General features: G+C 47.2%; 1 protein-coding gene and 1 long non-coding RNA gene across 8 annotated transcripts in view; one reads left to right on the top strand and one right to left on the bottom strand.

Annotated features, from left to right (window-relative positions):
* Nucleotides 1-20765, top strand: part of LOC131833501 (uncharacterized) — a 46301-nt gene that overhangs the window by 15955 nt on the left and 9581 nt on the right. Inside the window, exon 2 of the long non-coding RNA XR_009354496.1 lies at nt 12818-12876. This is a non-coding gene — a long non-coding RNA (uncharacterized LOC131833501). The remainder of the gene's footprint in view (nt 1-12817; nt 12877-20765) is intronic.
* TRAF3IP2 (TRAF3 interacting protein 2) overlaps nt 13863-20765 on the bottom strand; it is a 47663-nt gene continuing 40760 nt past the window's right edge. For 6 of the 7 annotated variants that reach the window (XM_059176835.1, XM_059176834.1, XM_059176837.1 and 3 more), the window contains 3 exons: nt 20372-20488; nt 16889-16963; nt 13863-14442 (listed from right to left, as the gene is read on the bottom strand). In XM_059176835.1, the coding sequence (XP_059032818.1) occupies nt 14296-14442; nt 16889-16963; nt 20372-20488 (339 nt within the window). In that variant the 3' untranslated portion in view covers nt 13863-14295. Of the gene's footprint in view, nt 14443-16888; nt 16964-20371; nt 20489-20616; nt 20756-20765 lie in introns of those variants that run through there. The other variant, XM_059176839.1, reaches the window with a different exon arrangement.

Below are 20765 nucleotides of genomic sequence, written 5' to 3'. Positions count from 1 at the left end.
TTTACACTGCGTGTTCATTGCATGACAGCTGGGGGCTCTGTGCACCTTTGCTCCGGAACCCGGGCTGCCCGGAGAGCCGTCACCTGGAGTATGGCTAGTCCCCACGGGCGAGGGAGAAGACAGAGTGGTGGATTGCACGCTGGATCTTTAAGCTTATGCCTGAAATTGACACATGGCCCTTCTACTTACGTGTCACTGGACAAAGCAAATCACGTGGTGGCATCCAATGTCAAAAGGTTAGGGAGTGCAGTCATACCATGAGTTTGGGAAAATCAGACACACTTTGCAGGCAGAACTGCTCCAGATGATGCTATGAAGACAAAAATACAAGGTAGAGGAGATGGTCTACGGGTAGGTGGTTTCTGCTTGATGTGGAGGGTCAGGAAAGGTCTGTCTGATAAGGAGATTTGAGGAGAGATCCTGAGAGAGGGAGGGCCATTTGGTTGGGGGTGGAGATTACTTCCTGCAGAGGATACAGCAAAGTGTGCCTGGCATGTGTGAGGTTTGCAGATTGAGGTGTCTAATGTGGAGTGAGCAAGGGGAAAGCTGTAGGAAATTAGCTCGGAGAGGTCAGAGAGTCGTAGGACTCTAGGTTGCACCTTATGGCATGGGTGATGGTCATTGCAATTTTTTGTGTAAAGACTGAGCTAGGTTTTAAAAAGGGTCCTTGTGGCTGCTGTGTGGGCCAAGCAGGCAGCAGTTAAGAGGCTTTTTCAATAATCCAAGTGCAGTAACGGGTAGATGGGTCATGGTCAGGTTCTGGGTATAGTCTGAAGGTAGAGCCAACAGAATTTGCCAGTGTGTGGCTCAAAAGAGAGAGAGAAGATTCCAGGCTAACTTCAAAGTTTTGTTTCTTCTAGTAGTCCCTGGATATACATGAGCATTACCTGGTGTGGTTTTTTAGAATCTTCACATTTGGCAATATCACTGTAGTGTATAACCTCCTCCGTAAATGAGTTGAGAGTTGGACAGCCGAGTGGAGATCTGGATGCTGGGCAGTCGGCTTGAGCTAGGCGCCGCCTCAGGGACTTATCTCCCCACATTGGCCTGATATGTGCTGTCCCTTAAGGTTCACGATCCAAGTTCATGTATAAAACCAGAGAAATGAACTTCATAATTATAAGCAAAAAAAGAAGCTTATGACTGAGTCATCCCCACCTTATCCCACACTTCCTTCTCTCATCATCCGCAAACCTTAGATAGCACCATACCAAGAAACCCACCTGTTACAACACAAGGTCTATCCTCAGTGGACACTAGTATAATGATCTATCACCTCCAATCCTCCGAGAAATTGTTTGAATAGAAATCTTAATAAAAGAACATTGTGATCTTCTTCTGAATAGCGTGTCCCCTCTTTCTACTCATGCTGTCTTCTTGTAACATGGTTCTCCACATTACTACCACCCAGTAAATGGCATGAGAACTCCCTGCCACACCTGGGCCTTCTCATAGATCTTCTCCAGTGGAAGAGAGCATGGGTTGAATGCAAAGTTTGCAAACTACCATAAGGGAGTGAATGACTACAGGTCAATGCTATTTTTGAAAACTACATTTTTGGTATAAATGTTCAAAAACATTTATTCTTTCAACCAATCTTCTTGATTGGTTCTAAGGTTCTAGGCACTGAAGACACAACCATGAATAGAATACATAAGGAATTCTTTTTTTTTTTTTTAATTTTAAAAGATTTTTATTTATTTATCTGACAGAGAGAGAGAGAGAGAGAGACAGTGAGAGAGGAAACACAAGCAGGGGGAGTGGGAGAGGGAGAAGCAGGCTTCCTGCTGAGCAGGGAGCCCAGTGAGGGGCTTGATCCAAGGACCCTGGAATCATGACTCAAGCCAAAGCCAGATGCTTAATGACTGAGCCATCCAGGCACCTCATAAGGAATTCTTATTGTTGAAAACCGGGAAAGCATAGAAAAGTATTTTTATTTTTTAAAATTATTTATTTACTTTTTAAAAAAAGATTTTATTTATTTATTTGACAGACAGAGATCACAAGTAGGCAGAGAGGCAGGCAGAGAGAGAGAGAGAGCAGGCTCCTTGCTGAGCAGAGAGCCCGATGCGGGGCTCGATCCCAGGGCCCTGAGATCATGACCTGAGCCGAAGGCAGAGGCTTAACCCACTGAGCCTGGTGCCCCTAGAAAGGTATTTTTAAAAGATCGAATTTGCACGAAAACATAACTGCTGTGAATATCCTGGGGCCGTCTTTTTCTCAGCACACCTATCCTTCCTATCCTTTTCTTTTCTGAATGAAATTTATAACTTTGGACTTCTATAATACATTAAACATTTTTTTCTTATAAAAATAAATCATAGCAGATTACAGTATTTGTTGAATGGATTGTTTATGGAAACAACAAATTGCACAGAAGCAAAAAATTAAAAATGAAAGTCACAGATAATACCACTACTAAAAGACAGTATCACCACTAATAGTTTGGGTTATTCAATAGGGTTTAGAATAATCAGCACATTTTTACAAATTGCTCCGAGACAAATGATTTAGTTTTTAAATGAAAACTTTCTCTCTCTCTCTCTTTTTTTTTTGTAATTACAAAAGCAACATGTCATTGTAGATATTTTGGAAAATACTGAAAATGACAAAAGGAAAAACTAAAAGTCATTCAAAGTCCCACGACCCAGTGGCAGTTCTGTTTTGAACATTTTCCAAAGGTCAGGAAGCAAGAATTCCTCTTGCCTTCCATGGTCCTTATAGCTGGACTAAGAATCAAATTGACATAAGGCAGATTAACAAGAGGAAATCGAATTTAATAGTGTACATACAGGGAATCCACACAGACATGGAAATTCCAAAGACAGGCAAAATGAGGTCTGTATTTCATTCTGGGCTAAGAAGGGGAAGGGCCTGGGACTTCAGAGGAAGAGAATGTGCTTCACAAGGTGATAAGAAGAGCGGATGATGGGTAATTAGATATTTGCCCTGCCATACAGATGGGTCACCCAGATAAAATTGATCTCTGCTAATAACCCTTACTTATTAGGACCCTCAGTTTCAATTCTTCTATGTAGTTAAGGAAGGGACAGAGATTTCTCTTGAGCCTGTAGGGTCTTGACTGCCTTCAGCTCAGAACAATCCTCATGCCAAAGTGGCTCGTCTTGGGTTGGCATGACCTTAGTCCCTACACAATCTTTTCGGAAGCTTTTCCCAGTCTTTTCTCTGAGCAGTATAGTACAATAGGTTAGTTAAGAACCTGAGGAGGTTACTCAACCTCTCCAAGCCTCAGATTCCTCATCTATAAAACAAAACTAGTAACACCCACTTCGAAAGATTGGTGTGAAATTTAAATGAGATAAAACATTTAAACTACTTCGCCCGTATCTCAATATGAGAACTCTTATTATTTTGCAAGATATGTCTGTATGGCTGGTCATCCTTCGTATGTACGCTTTTATCATTTTTTAAAACTTAACTACATATCATTAAATTTTAAATCTTGAGACAATTTCGAATTTTCGGAAAAGTTGTGAGTAAGATACAAAGACCTTTTTCCTCCAAACCATTTGAAAGGATGTTGCCAATCCGATTCCCCCAACACCCCCGAATATCACAGTGCACATTTCCTCAAAGAGAAACCTTCCCTTCTAGAGCTCCAGTTCCCAACAGCAACGCTGGGAAACTAACATTGACACATTGAGGTGTAATGTTCAGACACTAGTCAAGTTTCTCCATGGCCTGATAATGTGATAATGTACTTTATAGCAAAAAGATTCAAGTTCAGAACCACATGATGCAATGATTTCTCCTATCTCCTTAGTCTCCTTCAGTCTAGAATATTTCCTCTTTCTTTCCTTGACTTCCATATCCTTGACAGTTTTTAAAGAATAGAAACCAGTTGTTTTGTAGAATGTCCCTCCATTTGTGTTTGATGTTTTCTCGTAATTAAGTTCTATGTCTCTGTCAAGAACACCACAGAAGTGATGCTAATAGGTTCTTCCTGTTGGATGCTAGGAGCTGGCACACCTGCTCTGGCTGTAACAACCCATGCTGGACCACTTTCCCACACAGATACCCCGCTCATCTCTCCTGGGCTCTGAAATCCTCTACCGAGTTACCTCTCTGCAGGGACGCCCTCTTCACCCTGCCTGGACTCGGACACCCCACACACGGGGCTATCGCTTTGTAAGAACAATCCCCTGCCCCCATGTAGGCTCTGAAGGCCCAGGTGGGCTGCCTCCCCGACCCATGCCCAATCCTCAACCCACCTGGGTTCCAGCAACCTGCCCTGAGCCATCCACTCAGCCTGCTTTTTTGGTTCTGACACTGAGCCAAGCCAACCCTCTTCACCAACACCCAGCACCCTGCACCAGGCCTTCCTCTCATGCAGATGCCCCCCTACCCCAATTTTCTGGTGTTCTAATTCTTCAAAGATTTGGATTATCTCTCTCTATATCGGTTTTTCCTCAAACTATAGAAGTCTCTGTATATATTATTGATGGTCCATCAAATACTGTTTTCATTTCAACAATAGTCTAAAAGCATGTATACAATAAAATATAAGCTTATTTGGTTCAACTGGGATGTTTGTTTTATAGCCACCCTCTTGTTGGTGGTGCTTTGTGTTTAAAATTGGGTGGGTACCACGTGACTGTTAATATGGCAATATTCAACTTTTGATGTGTTGGTAATCTTTAGATTGGCCTTCTGGGCATCAAAATAACAAAAACTATCTTGCTTTCTATTTGATGGAAATCAAAGTGAATTATCTTATCAATTAGAAAGCTAAAGTTGCTCTTTTTCAGCGATAAGATGCAATTACATTTAGTGTCTAAAGGTATTTAATAAATTGGTTTTGATTTTCCATCATAAAAATAGCCAGGCTACTTTGTCACAGGCTAATGAGAAAAGATGACTTAACACACAGATGACGTGTTCATGCAAAGTGAAGGCCAAAGGAATCGTGGCACCAGCATAAATGAAGTTTTACAGTAGTTCAAAGAGAGAAAAATGGAGAGAAAATTGAGTCATTACAGGTCTCATGGTAGCATAGGCTAAATTCAAAAGAAGCTAGGCAAAGCAGTCACTTAATTCAGATTATAAGCAGATGTGTTGGTTTGATTCTATGTTTGTTTGACATACCAGCTTGCAAATATTCTCCATGAAGAGTTTTTTGTTAGGAGCGTTTCAAAAAAATATGATTTATCAATATTATATTTTGAAGTGAACCATTTTTTAAATCAGTTGGACCAATTAAAATAATCAACTGATAGTTTCAAATGAGTAACCTGATGGGAGGCAAAATTATAATGATAATGATTGTGAGTCAACGACTGTCGTTACTTTCACCATCAAACATTTAAGTCAACAATTGAAAGATAAAATGCAAAAAAAAATCTTCATTTGCTTTTGTAATGACACGGATAAATTAAACCCAACACTGGCTATTTAGTCTCAGCAAAATGTTACCACTTTTACACTAAAATATTGTTTTTTATTTGAATTTATCTGTTGATGTCATTTTTATTTAATTTTTAAGTTTGATTTGTTCTTATAGTTTATTTTTAAAGATTTTATTTTTTGACAGAGAGCATTGCATATGAGAGATGGAGACACACACACACAGAACACAAGCAGGGGGAACAACAGAGAGAGAGGGAGAAGCTGACTCCCTACTGAGCAGGGAGCCTGATGTGGGGCTCAATCCCAGGACCCCAAGATCATGACCTGAGCTGAAGGCAGATGCTTAGCTGACAGAGTCACCCAGTCACCCCTTATAGTTTTTTTAAATTGCAAAACCACATGCCATAAAATTCACCATCTTAACCAATTTTAAGTGTACAGTTTGTAATGTTGAGTATACTCACACTATTGTGTAGTGGGTCTCTAGAACTTTTTCATTTTGTGTTTGTATAGCTTTTAGCAAGCTAAGAGTATACGTTATGAGCATTTATACCTTATCATACAATGGTACATATATAATGAGAATGACTTAAGCCAACATGGGGGAAATTTCAAGAGAACTTTTTCCGTTGGTGGGTGGGAAGTCTGAGAAACACTAATCAGTATGGCAACTGTCTTTCAATTGAAATGTCTGCTTAACCAACCCTCCCCCCTTTTCCTTCGTGGCTAAAGAGCTTGGAGTGAGCTGTTTTGGAGGTGACAGTGATACCTTGTTTCTTGAAAAAGCAGAGCCGAGGAGAGCATAGCAGTGTTCCCAACGTGAATTCAAAATTTCCTTTTTAATAACAGGTATAATATGAACACAATACTGCCTTTCAAATTACTTTTCAAAATAGTTTCAAATCCATTATCCTATTTTTGAGGCCCCATTGTGAATCTCTAACGTTAGTTTCCTTTAATGTCAAACATCATTGCCAAGTTTGATATGTTACACCTTTAATCATCCTATCCCGTGCTGCTGAAACTCTTGCTCCTTCGCGACCCGACCATGGGAAGAAGGCTGTGTCCAGGGGCTGTGATTGTTCTGTGAGTTGACTGTGGTCCAGGCCTTAGTGAGAAAACAAACGAATGCTGATGATCTCCTCTGGAAAACTAGATGGAGGTGTTTTTTAGCTTAAAAGCCTATGTGTTAACTCTCCTGAGGCTTCATTTTTAAAATGAAAGAATTTTTTGTTGTTGTTAGGATTTGCTATTTTACTTCTCCCAAATAAGAAAATATTCAAAGTCTCCACAAATAATCACTGGTTAAGAGGGAGAAAGCAAGAAGGAAAGGGCAAGAGAGGAACATTTGCTGAGAACTGACTACCTGCCGGGCACTATTCTAGAAGATTCATGTCGTCCGTCTTACCTTATGCTGACAGTCTTCCTGGGAGTCGGTTCTGTCGTCTTCATTTTAGAGCTGAAACTCTAAGAGAAAGTAACTTGCCTAAGGTCATGCAACTTGTAAGTAAGTGAACTGGGACAAGTGGCAGAGAGCACTGACCACGCTGAGTCTGTCTGGACAAGTTTAACAAGCGTCTTAACAAGTTTCTCGTTTGCGCAGATGGAGCAGCTTTGTAATCAGACAAACCTGAGTGTGGGTCCCAGTTGGACAATGCCAACAGTCATTCATGGAGAGAGTTCCCTTGCCCCTTCTGGCAAATTATCATTTTCTGCTTCCCCACTTAGTTATTTAAATAACATTTGCCAAACGGCTGACAGGTTCAACTTCCAGCATTCTCCACTCCCTACTTAGCAGAGTCGAGAAACCCATCTGCTCTCTCCCAGTGGATCCCAGCACCGGCCAGGGCTCTGCCTTCCCAGATCACTGGAGGGTACACTGCGAAAAGCACATCCTTCCCTGCCCTTTCACTGCAGTGTGGTCTGGCCCTTCTTGTGGGATGGACGTAGGCTGCCTTCAGAGAGAGCTGATGTATACCTTGCAGACTGCATTGGCCTTTATTGGTTTATTTTTTATTTTTTAAAAGATTTTATTTATTTGAGAGTGAGAGAGAGCACAAATGGGGGGGGGTCGGGAGAGGGAGAAGCAGGCTCATCTCTGAGTAGGGAGCCCAACACGGGGCTCCGTCCCAGGACGCTGGGATCATGACCTGAGCCGAAGGCAGATGCTTAACCTCAGCCCCCCAGATGCCCTCATTTATTACTTTAATACATATACTCTGCAGTGCTTTTCCATACTTTCCCGTTTCTTACATTGTGTCTCCTAATCTTGGATCTCACCCACATGGTGGCTTATAGGGATGTTGAATATTATAATCAAAAGGGAGTGTGCGGGGAGGAGGAATGAGCAAGACTTCTGTTTGTTAGGAAAATGTCCAGTCTGCTTGTTGGAGACACCTGGAAGCGGCGTAGATGTGAGTTGAGTGCTGGGTCGTAGCGAGGGTCAGGGGAAAGGGAACAGTGGCTCCATCACTCAGCATTTACCACGTACTGCCTTGACTTGGTCTTCTCACGTGTCATGTCCCACCCTAGATTTTAAATAATTTTATCTATGTCCTAGACTTATTTATTTATTTATTCATTTTGGAGAATGAGCGAGCAGGGAGAGGTGCTGAGTGCGGAGCCTGATGCAGGCTTCAGCCCCACCACCTAAGAGTCAGATGCCCAGGTACCCCACCACCACGTCTTAGATTTTAAATAATTTGAAGGCAAGAGTCATGTATCACCTTTGTGCCAAACATAGGACCTTGTACATAGTAGGCATTTAATAACTAATTGTCGATTGGTTGCTGATCTCTAGCTACTGCTTAGCTCCCACTAGGTGACCCTTCTGGAATTAGTTTTGAATTCCCATCTCACTGGAAATGGTAGCATGATGGAACCCAAACCTTCATGGTTACCTTGGGACTTCTGCTTCCAAGTGCCTTTTTGACGAAGAACTGTATGCTGGTATCCAAAGACCTTAGTTTAGAATCTAGAATTTAAAAAATCTGGATGTAGGAAGGTCCTGTCCACCCAGTGTGGAACCTTCCCTTCAGTCACCTGCCAGCCTGGTTGAATGCCTGAACTTGGTGATACTCTTTTGCCTGGGAGGGTTAGTGCATGAGACTCTTTCCAGTGTGGACAACAGAGTTTAAGTTATTTCTTCAGACATCCATTTTTTATTTATTAAGGTCAAAGGTAGGATGACGAGTGAAGGGGCCTCCAAGGCACTGCCCAGGGGGCTGGGGGTTGACAGTGGAGCAGGAGCACTCGTGCTGGGCATCCTGGAGGAGGAATGCAGGGGTGTGGACAGGAGCAGGGAGGGAGGTTGGTGCTGCTGAATAGCAAGCACCACTGGATAGTTGCTCAGGGAGGCAACTGCACAAGTTGTCCCCAGTGCAGCTCTTTTGCCCCAACCTGGTTTAGAATTGTCCTGTGTCCTTGGAGTTTATTGTGAATGAGCATCCTGTTTTGAAAACCAATTTGAAGCTAGAATGGGAGACGTTTTCTTTTAGCCACAAAGTGAGAACAATGAAAATAGGACTATCCTAGTCGATCATTACTTTCAATGTTGTAACCACAAAAATGGGAAACTTCTCTTTCTAGCTTGGGAGGATTTTATAAAATCTCCACATTTTGTGCACATTTTGAATGTGAGACTTCTCCACCACAGAACCCATCTGAGAGGGATTTAAAGCTCAGGCATGTGGCTGCTCTCTGTAAGTTTCTGAGTAACTGAACTTTGCAGATAACAACAGATTGGAAGATAGAATCAGTTAATCCCTGAACTCGGGGAACCCTTGGCCCGAATCCCAGATAACACAGGATGCTGAAAATCAGTCGGTTCCTGGCCTCACCTACACTTCTTTCTCCTCTCCTTGGAAGAATGCCGCTTTTGACCCCCGCCAGCCTGAGAGCGCGGCCTCCCCGCCCCACCTCGATGCGTGCAGGGACAAGCGGCCTTCTGTGCAGGGCGTCGCCCGCAAGGTGCCAAAGGCCAGGCAGGTACGCGCCGCCCAGCTGCTGCTGAGCGACGAGGCCCGCCGCCGAGCCCCACGCCAGCTTGTTCTAAAGCAGCCCTTTTGATAACAGCGATTACATTTCCCTCACTGGAGCCTTGGGCTGATTGAGCCCCAGCCAACTTCTCCCGGTAACAAAGAGGAGGGGAAAGTAATCCAAACACAGGTTTTATTATAAAAACCAGGGAGTGAGAGAAGCATGTTTATTCTGTAAGATAGCACACCTGCTTGGGGCCCGGGAGGCTCGGTTCCATCAGTTGCCATGGTAAACTCGTTATACTTCAAGGCCATGTGGCTTTGTTTCCTTTTGAGGTCTGGTCCTTGTCCTACCTTTCCTAACAACTCCAACACAATGACATGCAAGCCTGCGACAGCATAATTGATTTCTCCTTGCCTCTATCCACGGTTTACATTTGCGCCGCGCAGGACTGAGGCTCCCTTCTCCTTTGAACTCGCAGCTCGCCACGCAGGCCTGCCTCCGAGAGAGCCATCCTCATTAACACTCCAGGTCCCCCGTCCCCGCCAGCCGTAAACGAGCCCCGCATCAGTGGCCTCCTTCCTTCCAGTTTTACCAATGAGGGGCTCGGTTCCATGTTTTGCTGCTGATCCAGGTGCCTGGGCGCTCCGTGCGGGGCGAAGCAGCACGCGGGAGAGGCTAAAAATAGAACAGCAGTTTGGACGCATACCAGAGCAGCGACTCCATTTCAACTTGCTTTGCACACTAAGCCTAATGGGATCCATCAGGCACGAGTTCTCTCTTTCGTCCTCCGCCCCCCGCCCCCCTCTCTCCCCAGCTGCCGCCTACCATCAGCGCCTTCCTGGTGCACTGAGCACAGGGAGGTCAGGCAAGGGACAAGAAGTGTGTGTCCTCGTGGTTTCAGTTGTAAGTGCTGGGAGATCTGGGGGCTGCGGTTACTTATTCCTCCCATGTGAGTGTTTCCAGAAAAGAGCAGGCAGGCCCGGCACATGGTCACCTTGACCCAGGCGCACTTCGGGCCAAGAGCCTCTCCTCGTTTTAGCGGAGGCTCTAGTCTCACTTCCTAAACACCCCCCGGAGTATGACCTGGACCCACGCTCACATGCTCCTTGAGAGAGATTACAAATAGGCAGAGAGGCAGACAGAGGGGAAGGGTGGTGGTGGTGGTGGGGAAGCAGGCCCCCCACTGAGCGGAGAGCCCGTGGTGGGGCTCGATCCCAGGACTCTGGGATCAGGACCAGAGCTGAAGGCAGAGGCTTAACCCACTGAGCCACCCAGGTGCCCCCTGGGATTCTATCTGAAAGCTTTTCCCAATAGAAAATGGAACAGATCAGTATGGAGTTAGGAACATGCACAAGGCCTCCCCAGATGCCAGCTCTGTTGACTGGGCTCGGCTCTTGGGTGGTGTCCCTGTGCCTCCTGATAAAAGGGACCTCTCCCGCGTTTGGCCAGATAAAACTCAACCAAAATTGATCTAATGGCAGATTTTATCTGTAAGCTTCGGGAAGGTGCCAAGATCTTTTAAATTGTGCTTCGGTTTTATATAATACTAGTGTGAAATAAATAAATATGCCAAAACGACTTCACGAGAAGTCACACTCCAGCTAATCACAGCAGTAATTAATTCCCCAAAGAGTCTCCCCCAGAACAAGTTGCAACACGATCGTTTAATCCTACAGCCACCAGAGGACAGAGGGACGACTTCCCTCAGCCTCCTGCGTTCAGGAGGCTCAGTTTACCTCCGGGAGATACTGGGTCATTTGTGGAACAAATCTACCCTCAAAAGCCAGAAAGCTTTCTAGGTTTGACAGAAAAATGTCAGCAGACTAGACACCAGGCTATCTGGGATCTAGTCCTAGGGTGAACTTAAACAAACTGTGGTTTCGGTGGGTCCCATGATTACTATGCCGAAAACTACACTGCAGAGGTGTGTGATTTCTAGGGTTCTTTTCAGATTGAAAATCCCAGATGGTTCCAGAAGAAAGTGATTCAAGAATTAAATTTATTTCAGTGCTTGCTTTCTTCCTTTCTCGTTCTTCTTTTTGTTTATTTGGTTGGTGGGCTCATACAGAGCTATTTATCGTGAAAAGGAGCTCATAATTCTTCGGCAGGAGAGGCATTTCTTCTTTGTGGTATTTTCCCACAGTCTAACCTTCCTTCTCTTTTCACTCACCACGAGGAGGTGGGGCTCACTGATTCTTCTTGGTTCATTAGGAAGAAACAGAAAGATCCTGTGTTTTGAGAAACTCTTTCTGGATCATTTCCCAATGATCACAGGACTTTGCAGTCCCTTTGGCAAAGGTGACAGTGACAATGGGGTGTTTGGCAAAGTGGTGGAGGTGGTTAATGAAGTGGCTGAGGTGAAGAAAAACGCTCTTGGCAAAACATCATGAGACAAGGTCTGGAATGCTCAGAGCGGAGGGCGTCCCTCCCTTGCTGAGAAGACGGAGGAAAAACTCAATCTTTAAATAGGTGATTTATTTAAGAGGAAAAAAGAAGAGTATCTACAAGCATCATTTTTCTGAGCACTGAACTGAGACCTAGCTAGTCTAATAGTTAGACTGTAACCATACACCGAGATGCCGCCGGATGATAGAGGTTAAGTTGAATTAATGAGGCATATGTACATTTGGTCCCTGGAATTAAAAATTACGTTTCAAATTCTAAGTTCGTCACTAAACATTGGATAAGAATCTCACCTTGCATTCGGCATACCTCTCCCCTAAAGTCAGTTTCGGTCTGAATAAAGCCTTGTGGCCAAGAGGTTATTTTTTTACTGAGTCAGCCTTACCCCACATCCTCCCCCGAAATATGTGCAGATGAATACACAAGGACAGGGATAATGTCTAAATAAACCAAGTGTTAATCTTCGGGTCGGTGTTCTAAAATAGTTGTTAAATTCCTTTGATGTCCGTGGTCATCAGATTGCATAGAAACTTCAAGGGTCAAGCTTTCATCACCTGGCCAGGTGTTGTGTGTGTGTGTGTACTTTTGTTTTGTCTTTTTGCTACCACTGTTACCAGCTGTAACACTTTAATGACTATTTGTGGGAACACCAGGGACCTTCCCTCGTCATTCACCTGGGGCAGGAACAGTGGCTGAGAGCTCAGGACAGGTCTCTGAAGGGAGGAAGGGTCACAGCCTCACATTATTAAACCCTTGCAAACTGGAACGATTTCAGAGAAATAATTGCTGACGTCATTTTACTTATAATTGTTGGAATCCTTAATGATGGTGTCCCCTCAAACAAGAGAGTCCCACCAGGTCTCAGACGCTACAGCACTCAGGATGCTGGTGACCTTCTCACTTCAGGTAATGACGACCTCAGGCAAACTAGTGGTTTCCCTTTTCCTGTTTTTATAAACATTCACTTTACCGCCCAGTACACATCAAGGTACCATACATGAACCCATGTTCTTTGCAATTCATTGGCAAACCTTCTTTAGCATCGATATTTGTCTTTTCCCTGCAGTGACAAACGAGAGCTGAACAGACAGCGTGATGGTCTTGTTTCCCAGACGACAGAGACAGGTAACAGGAAACAGTAGCTCTCTCCCCCCAGCCCCACCTTAAAATCTTCGTATTTCTGGGGCACCTGATGTGGCTCAGTGGGTTAAAGCCTCCGGCCTTTGGCTTGGGTCATCATCCCAGGGTCCTGGGATCAAGCCCCACATCGGGCTCTCTGCTCAGCTGGGGGCCTGCTTCCTCCTCCCCCTCTGCCTGCTTCTTTGCCTACTCGTGATCTCTGTCTGTCAAATAAATAGATAAGATCTAAAAAACCAAAAAACTTCGTATTTCTATTTAGGGCATAACTAATGTCGCCCCACCACTATCACCCCACCTGGCTCTACAGCTTATGTACATTATATATATGATGTATTTATTATATAGTTATGTTTGTGTTTTCTTGAGATCAGATGAGCAAGATATATAATGCTTCTAAAATTACAAATGTGAAGGTGTTGCTGAAGAAAATTTTAAAAAGAAAACGTAGTTTTGTCCTCTGGGCGATATAATTATGAAAACTCAGTCATTCCTCAATTGGGTATTTAGAACTTGGGTCCTGGACCCAAACCACTTAGGGCCCAGAAGATACTTTCATCCACGTCGTCATTTTAGAAGCGAGTCCTCGGGGTTTCAGGCAAGTGACAGGACCTGCTCAAGGTCACACAGCAAGTTAGTGGGGGGAGCGAGACAAGAGCCCCAACCACCGGTCCAGCCGCTGCCTCCCGTTCCTGGATATTCTTCCGTGGATAGCCAGGCCCTATTTAGAATATATTTATAACCACGGCTGTGTGTTGTATGGAATGGTTTTGCCAAAAAGTTCTACTGCAAAAATAAAGCTTTGAAGATTACATTAAAAAGAGATTGTTTAACTGTCTGGCTCCAATCCTCTCCTATAGAGCAGTCGGATACATTTATCTAATAGGACATCCGAGCAGCTTTCGCGAAGCAATTGCCCGCGTCACTAGGAATTAACACACATCCATTTCCTTTGAGATAAGTAAAACACCATCTTACAAAAGAGTAAACATTTTATTATTTGTACACGAACCAGGCTGATCGGAGGACCCACGAGCATCTGGCTAACTCATAAAAGTAGCTTTAAGCGAGCGGAGGGTGTTTGGGGTCGTGGACAGCAGCGTCATTTATATGATCTACGGGCTAACGGGGGAGAGGCCCAGGACGGACGCATCAGGCTGTTAGGAGCAGCGTGGTGGGGGGTGGGGGTGGGGGGCACGTCAGAAGTAGGGACTACAGAGCAGCCACTGCCTCTTTCTGAAAGGCAGGGTCTGATGGAGGTCTCCATGGGAAGAGGGGTCTGCAGGACAGGTCTTCTGGGGTGGGGAGGGGTCCTCCGAGAGGGACCCCGAGGGGACGTGTTGTCCGAACAGGTCCCCCCCCACACACACACCCCGGCACAACCCCAGGGCTCTGGGCACGGAGGGGTCACAGGGGCACCACCTGAAGCGTGGGCAGGGGCCCCCGGGGCGGGGCTATGTACTCCTCTTCCCTGAGCAGCCGCAGCAGGATGTTTTTCTTATTCTTGGGCCAGCTGTACACGTGAGTGTTCTGAAGCCAGGTGGGCACGTGCTCCTAGGGGAGAGACAGCAGCACAGGGGTGAAGGCCTTTAGAGAGAAACCCGGATTCCAGATCCCAGGCCCAGTTCCTAAACCTCCCCGGCTTCCCTGCAGGGGCGTGCCCTCCGGCAGTCTCCGGGGAGTCGTGCTGTTTGGCTTTTTGGAAGGGGTTAGCATGTGAGACGCGCCTGGCTTCGGGGTAAGCTGTAGACCTCATTATGGAAACCACATGTGCGCGGCGTTTGCTGTCAGCCTCCCGGGCTACCTGCCCTTTGCATTTCAACGTGCTTTTCACCACCCTCACATGAAAGGGGTAGGACAGAGGTCACGCAGAGTGATGCGAATTCCTTTGTGGCTTCAGGAGAAGTATGCCAAGGCTACGGGCTTGATGTGATTCATTATCCTTTCATTCCAGCCACACAGATCTGGCCTGCAGTAGAAGGAGCCCACCAGACCTGGGATCAGGCCAAAAGCAGAAACTATAAGCCTGGGATCGTGAGGGTGCCGGCCCAGACTGCCCTCGCGGAGTGACATTCTGTGGGGGAGACAGACGATGAATATGGAAAATACATAGTCGGTTTGACGGTGCTACATATTGTGGGGAAAAATATGGCGGAGAAAGGGGAGAGGGGGTTCTGGGCAGGGCGGAAAGGCTTGCAGCTTTAAGTACAGTGTTTAGGAAAGGTTTCACTGAGAAAATGAGCAAAGACCTAAAAGAGCGGAAGGGGCCAGCTTTGTGGATGTCTGGGTCCGGACAGTGCAAAGGTGCTGCGGTGGGGGCGTGCCTGGCCTGTTCAAGGAGAAACGGGCCAGTGTGGCCAGAGAAAAGTCAATGAGTGAGACAGAGGGGGAGGAGAGGTCTGGAAGCAGAGGGACCTGAGTCAGGGCCTTCTAGGTTTTTCTCTGAGTGGATGGGATCCCTTCGGTAGTTGCAGAATAAGCTTAGAAGCAGCAGCTGCGACAGGTCGGGCACCGTGCTGGTGTGGAGGACACCCAAATGAAAAAGACGCAGCTCCTGCCCTGAGGAGTTCATGGCCCAATGATGGAATGTAAATGAAGTGAAGAAACTATTTTCTAGGCAGTGGTGTACCAAAGGGGCAGGAGGTGGGAGCACTCTACCTCGAGCACAGGCAACCAGGGGGTTGTCTGAAGAAGTTTCATAAGCATTAATAAAACCAACTCAGAGTCGGTCTCCTTTTCCACCACTGTGCTCCCACCAGCCCTTCCACCCCTAGCCGCGAGCCCCTGGCTCAAGGCACTCTAGCTCAGAGAGCTCAAAAGAGGAACAAGTTAGTATATTGGCAAGGAGGATGAGAGGTCAGCGGAATCTAGGGATTGGGTGATAGAAGGCTAAGCGAGAGGTGACTACACAGAAAAGTCAGGGAAGGGCATGGCCAGCAGGGGGAACAGACAGTGCGAAGGCACAGAAACAGAAAGAACAGGGCAGGTGTGAGGGCATGCTGGGATAGTCCAGTATGACCAGAGCATAGAGTCCCTGTGCAGATGGCGGGGAGAGAAGACTGAGCAAGTGGGCACAGCCCTCTTCTAAGGGGCCTCATCTGTCATGCTGAGAAAAGTGGACATGATCCCGGCGTCCGTCGGAATCCACGGCACAGTTTCTAAGCTGGAGTGAGACAGATCAAATCTGTATTTTGGATGTTCCTCTTTCATGGCAGGAGAGAGGGTGGCTAGTACAGGGCCAGAGTAGGCAGGGAGACCAGCAAGGAGAACAATGGGAGCCTGCGTGGGGGATGGAAATGCACGCTGTCGCCCAGGGTGTGAGCTCTGTACTGAAGTCGTCTCAGGGCGCCTCTGCCTCCTGCCCCAGGAAGTCTCTGCGGTCCTGACCTTCAGGGATCCTCCTAGGTACAGCTGGGCCTGAGCTCAGGGTGCTGTGGTCTGAGTCTCGAAACAGTCATGACACCTCTGCCTGCCCCTTGCCAAGCCTGGAACATGGCTTCAGATGGTTTTTGTCCCCATGCCCCAAACTGCTAGAATGTTCTTTCGGTGTAAAAACGCTCATATAAACCACAGCAAAGTTCACTTTGGTAACACTGTAGATTTAATTCCTGCCATCTACACAGATTTGAGAGCTGAACTCTGTGCACCAAAATACCTCTGTGGACAGTCAGCAAAAACTGCCCATATCTTGACTTTTACTTATGAGAGATAAGAAGTATCAGATGAACCATCTTTTTTTCTCTCCAGAGTTAAAACACAAACTACTTCTTTGTGTGTAATGGCTGTTTGAACAATTAGGACAGCGATGGCCCAGCAGATAACACCTTAAAACCTTCCTGATTCATGCCGCTGAGCTGAGTGCTACAACTTGTGGATCTTTCTGTAACACTGTTATCTCTAAGAACTGATACAGAGTTCACAAGCTTTTCCACTGAGAAGCCCAGATAACAAGCACACCAAAGCTTGAATTGGAAGGTTTTTGGCTTATTTCTTTGTTTACCTTCTTAGCATTCGGGAAGAGCACGGGGATGAATCTGAAATTCATGCTTCCTTGTTTGATGAATTCGATCTGCATCTGGAACAGAAAGAATTTGAAGGTTTGAGTTCAGGAATGAAGGAGAGTTAATGGCACCCTGCAAACCCCCATAGCATTTTTATTCTGACTTCCCTGAGTGCCACACACTGAGACTTTTAAGGTCTCCCCATTACGCATGCATGCTACTCACTCTTCCATGAATCATTTATTGAAGGCCTATTAAAAGTCACACTCTGTGCTAGACTTCAGGTTTCAAGGATTAGGATACCTTGTAGGGTGTGCCGAGCTGGCTTGTATCGGCTCAGGAAAGCCAGTTGTATGTATCCCTTCCTAATTCTGTGTTTGATGACTTCACACTGGTAGCTTGAAATTGACCATAATGAGAGTATTTACACCATGGAAATGGGGAAATACTACAAATCAGGATTTCTTTCTTTTTTGGGTGGGGGGGTGGTGGTGGAGACTAGTTAATCAGAGCACTGCTGATAGGATTCCTATCCTCCCAAAGCCAGCAGATTGGTGAGCAGGAAGAAGGATACACTGCCAACCACAATGCAGTGTGAAAAGTAGAAATAAATTGCTGTGGAAACCCAAAATGGGGGCCATCCATTTCTGCATCGGTGATCTGAAGGACAGTTAGGAGGGATAGATCACTTAGATATCGAAAGACAAGAATTTGGTCCAGGAGAGGAAGCAGGGGTGAGGGGAAGGGCATCCTCAGTAGAGGAAACAGCATGAGCAAATGTCTGGAGGTTGTGGAAGAACGTCGGTGGGGTCGGGACCAGCGAGCACCGCTTTGTGGCTGGGGCACAGGATGGGCTAGGGAGGGAGTGGGAGATGAGCCTGGGGGTCCGCTGTGAGGAGCTCTGCCAGCCACACTGGAGGTCCCCCACACAGTTCCAGTTTGCGCTGACACTGTCGTGGCCCCCAAAGGCTTAGCTGCCAGGAACTCTTTATCAAACCCAGAATTTTCAAGCTGAGGGGAGCTAGCGTCTTCCCAATGCTGTGACCAGCACAAAGCTCTCAGTCATCTGATGACGAGGAGATGAGGAATTATGTGTCCCCAAGTATTTCATCTTCCAATTGATTTTTATCACCGAGAAGTCTTCATTGTACAGGGGAATAAAAACAGGACAGAGAAGAAAGTGACGGTGGTGACAGCTGGTTATTGAAGTCACCATAGAAACCCCCTCACAAACACACACACACTCACGCACGCACACACACACGAATGCACCAGTTTTTTTTTTCCCTCTCAGAACCACTGTCTTTTACAATTGAGAGGACCAAAACATGTTTAAAACAATCTGTGTCCTGTGTGACGTGAACACGCCAATCACCAGGACAAAAACATGTGGAAAGGAAGGGCCCAGGGTTGACAAGTTACAAGGGAAGAACTGGATTTAGTCTCAGACTTCCATCCAGTTCCCAGAATCCGTAAAGTTTTGTTCGTCCACTAGGCCGCACCGGATGCTGATTTTCTCTCCTATTTCCAGACACTGGCTTTTTGTGGAGTTGTTGGCCCTATGATGCAGTTACTCGTGGCTACCTCTTCATTCCCTCCGTCCTAGAGGCTTCTGCTGCCTGGAGGGCACCTGGAGGTCTACTTATCTGGCCTCTTGAGCCCCTCTGGTGATAAGGAAGAGCCCAAGACACTGTTGTCCCCAGAAAACTGAGTTGGGAGACAATCTGGTTACTGGCCGGGCACCGTCAGACAAGCTCCGGGGGTAGCTGTTTCACTGCCTGGCACTGCCGCACACCAGCACAGCGTGACAGGTTTCCTCAGGAACCGGCAGGGACCTGGAGCCCTTCCCACACACCAGCTGTCAGCTCCCAGGACTGGCAGGTTCCTAGAGATGCAGACAGGACATCCAGTGCTGTGGGCCACGCAGACATGCAGCAGGCAGCCAAGGGACGGCGGCCGCCACAGCCAGCCGTGACCGTGGACCGGGCCCGTCCGTGGGCCATCAGACTGGGAGAAGATGGAATGGGAGGACGCTTAGCCCCTGGCTCCTTGGCCTTACTCTCTGGCTTCACCACTCGCCTTGGCCTTTACTTTGGGTTGGTTCTAACCTCAGATAAGTGGTCGGTACTTGCTAGAAGAGGAGACGGATGGGGAAGCCCCATCCACCCACCTGCTCTGCCTTTTTCCTGGGCTCCTGATCCACAGGGCAGACTCGGACTTAGGTCAGGCTCCCCTGAGGTCTGCTGCTGGTCCCCTGTGTCCTGCCTTGTGCCGCTTACTTATTCTATCCGGGCCACTTCAGCGTCCTGCCCCATATTCCCATCTTAGACTATGATCCTTTCTGTCCATTCCAGGCGCTTGTGGAATGTTCCAGTTGGAATGGAGCTTACAAGTTCTAGTCCAGCGGCTGTCAAGCCTTTTTAAAAAAAAATTTTTTTTTTTAAAGATTTTATTCATTCATTTGACAGACAGAGATCACAAGTAGGCAGAGAGGCAGGCAGAGAGAGGGGGGGAGGCAGGCTCCCTGCTGAGCAGAGAGCCCGATGTGGGGCTTTATCCCAGAGCCGCCCTGACCCCCAGCACCTATGGCTACCCAGTAGGGACTCCACGGAACATTTTGAAAGTCACAAGCCTAGTCCAGCATCCTAGTCAAGCAGAACTGTCTCCACAGCACCTCTGTCATCTTGGAAAGCAGGGAGATCACTAGCTCACAAAACAGCCAATTCCAAAGCTGGGTGATATTTTCCATCAGAATGTTCTATCTATCAGATGCCAAGCAAGCCTAACTTCCTACAGATTTCTCCCACTGGCTTTAGTTGGGCCAGGCCCCATGGTTCGGGTGTGGCAGCAGACTGTTGCTCATCCATCATGAGCTCAGAACAATCCCTTCCCTTGACCTGAGCGTGGACATGTCCCATACACATCACAGACATGACCCCATCACATCTTCACAACCACCCTGTGACCCACTGCATGATTAGGGACATGGAGGCACAGAGAGGTTTAGGCAGTTGGCTCAGGGTCCCACAACTATACAGGAAGAAGCGAAATCTGAACCAAGTCCCTCTGACACAGCACCGTGTGTCCATTCTACTTCGCTACTCTGCGTCTCTGATGTACCAGGGGACAGAACAGGACAGATGCAGGAGCCCCCCTCTCCTCACAGCCCTGGCCCAGGCCCCTCTTGGGACCACCCAGCTGTTGGTGAACAACCAAGCCAGCAGAACCCTGCTTCCAGGGTCATCTAACCGGAAGTGAGGGATCACCGATGACTGTCTCCTTGCAACAGACAGGAACGGAGTCCCAGGGATGTGGCCGCTGGCCCACAGTCCCGAAGGCAGCCGGAGCCAGAGGCAACATCCCCTGTCCTGCCCGGGGTTCCTCACCCCATCACCTCGCCACCTTCTGTTGGTCCCCAGCGGAGGACAGGCCTTCCCAGAAGAGCGCACCCCTCTCTGGGGGGTGGGGGGTGCGCCACTCACCATGCGATGAATGTACTTAGTGTGTAAGCCGTGCTCGTCCTCGTCCAGCTGCGACTCGGCACCTTCCACATCCTGTTTGTATTTGGGGCTGATTGCTACAATTATCATCACTGTCTTCTGTTAATGAGAGAGAAAGCGTGTTTATGGAAGTGTCAAGGGTGGTCCGCTCGCCGAAGGGAGGTTCGGGGAAGGCAGGCTGGCAAGCGGCCAGCAGGGCCCCAAGCCTCCCCACAGGCCCCCCGCACCCCGAGGGCCTGCATCGCTGGTCCGCTGCGGAGAGCGCAAGGCGGCGGCCCCCACTCGGCCGGGCTCCTGGGTCCCCACCTCCCCGCCGCCTCCCTCCCGGCCCCCTTCAAACTGGGGCGCGCTCCCAAAGGGAGGCGGCTTGGCCCAC

This window comes from Mustela lutreola, chromosome 6, assembly GCF_030435805.1.
Source record: "Mustela lutreola isolate mMusLut2 chromosome 6, mMusLut2.pri, whole genome shotgun sequence".
NCBI lineage: Eukaryota > Metazoa > Chordata > Mammalia > Carnivora > Mustelidae > Mustela > Mustela lutreola.
This window is presented reverse-complemented; position numbering and strand designations above follow the sequence as displayed.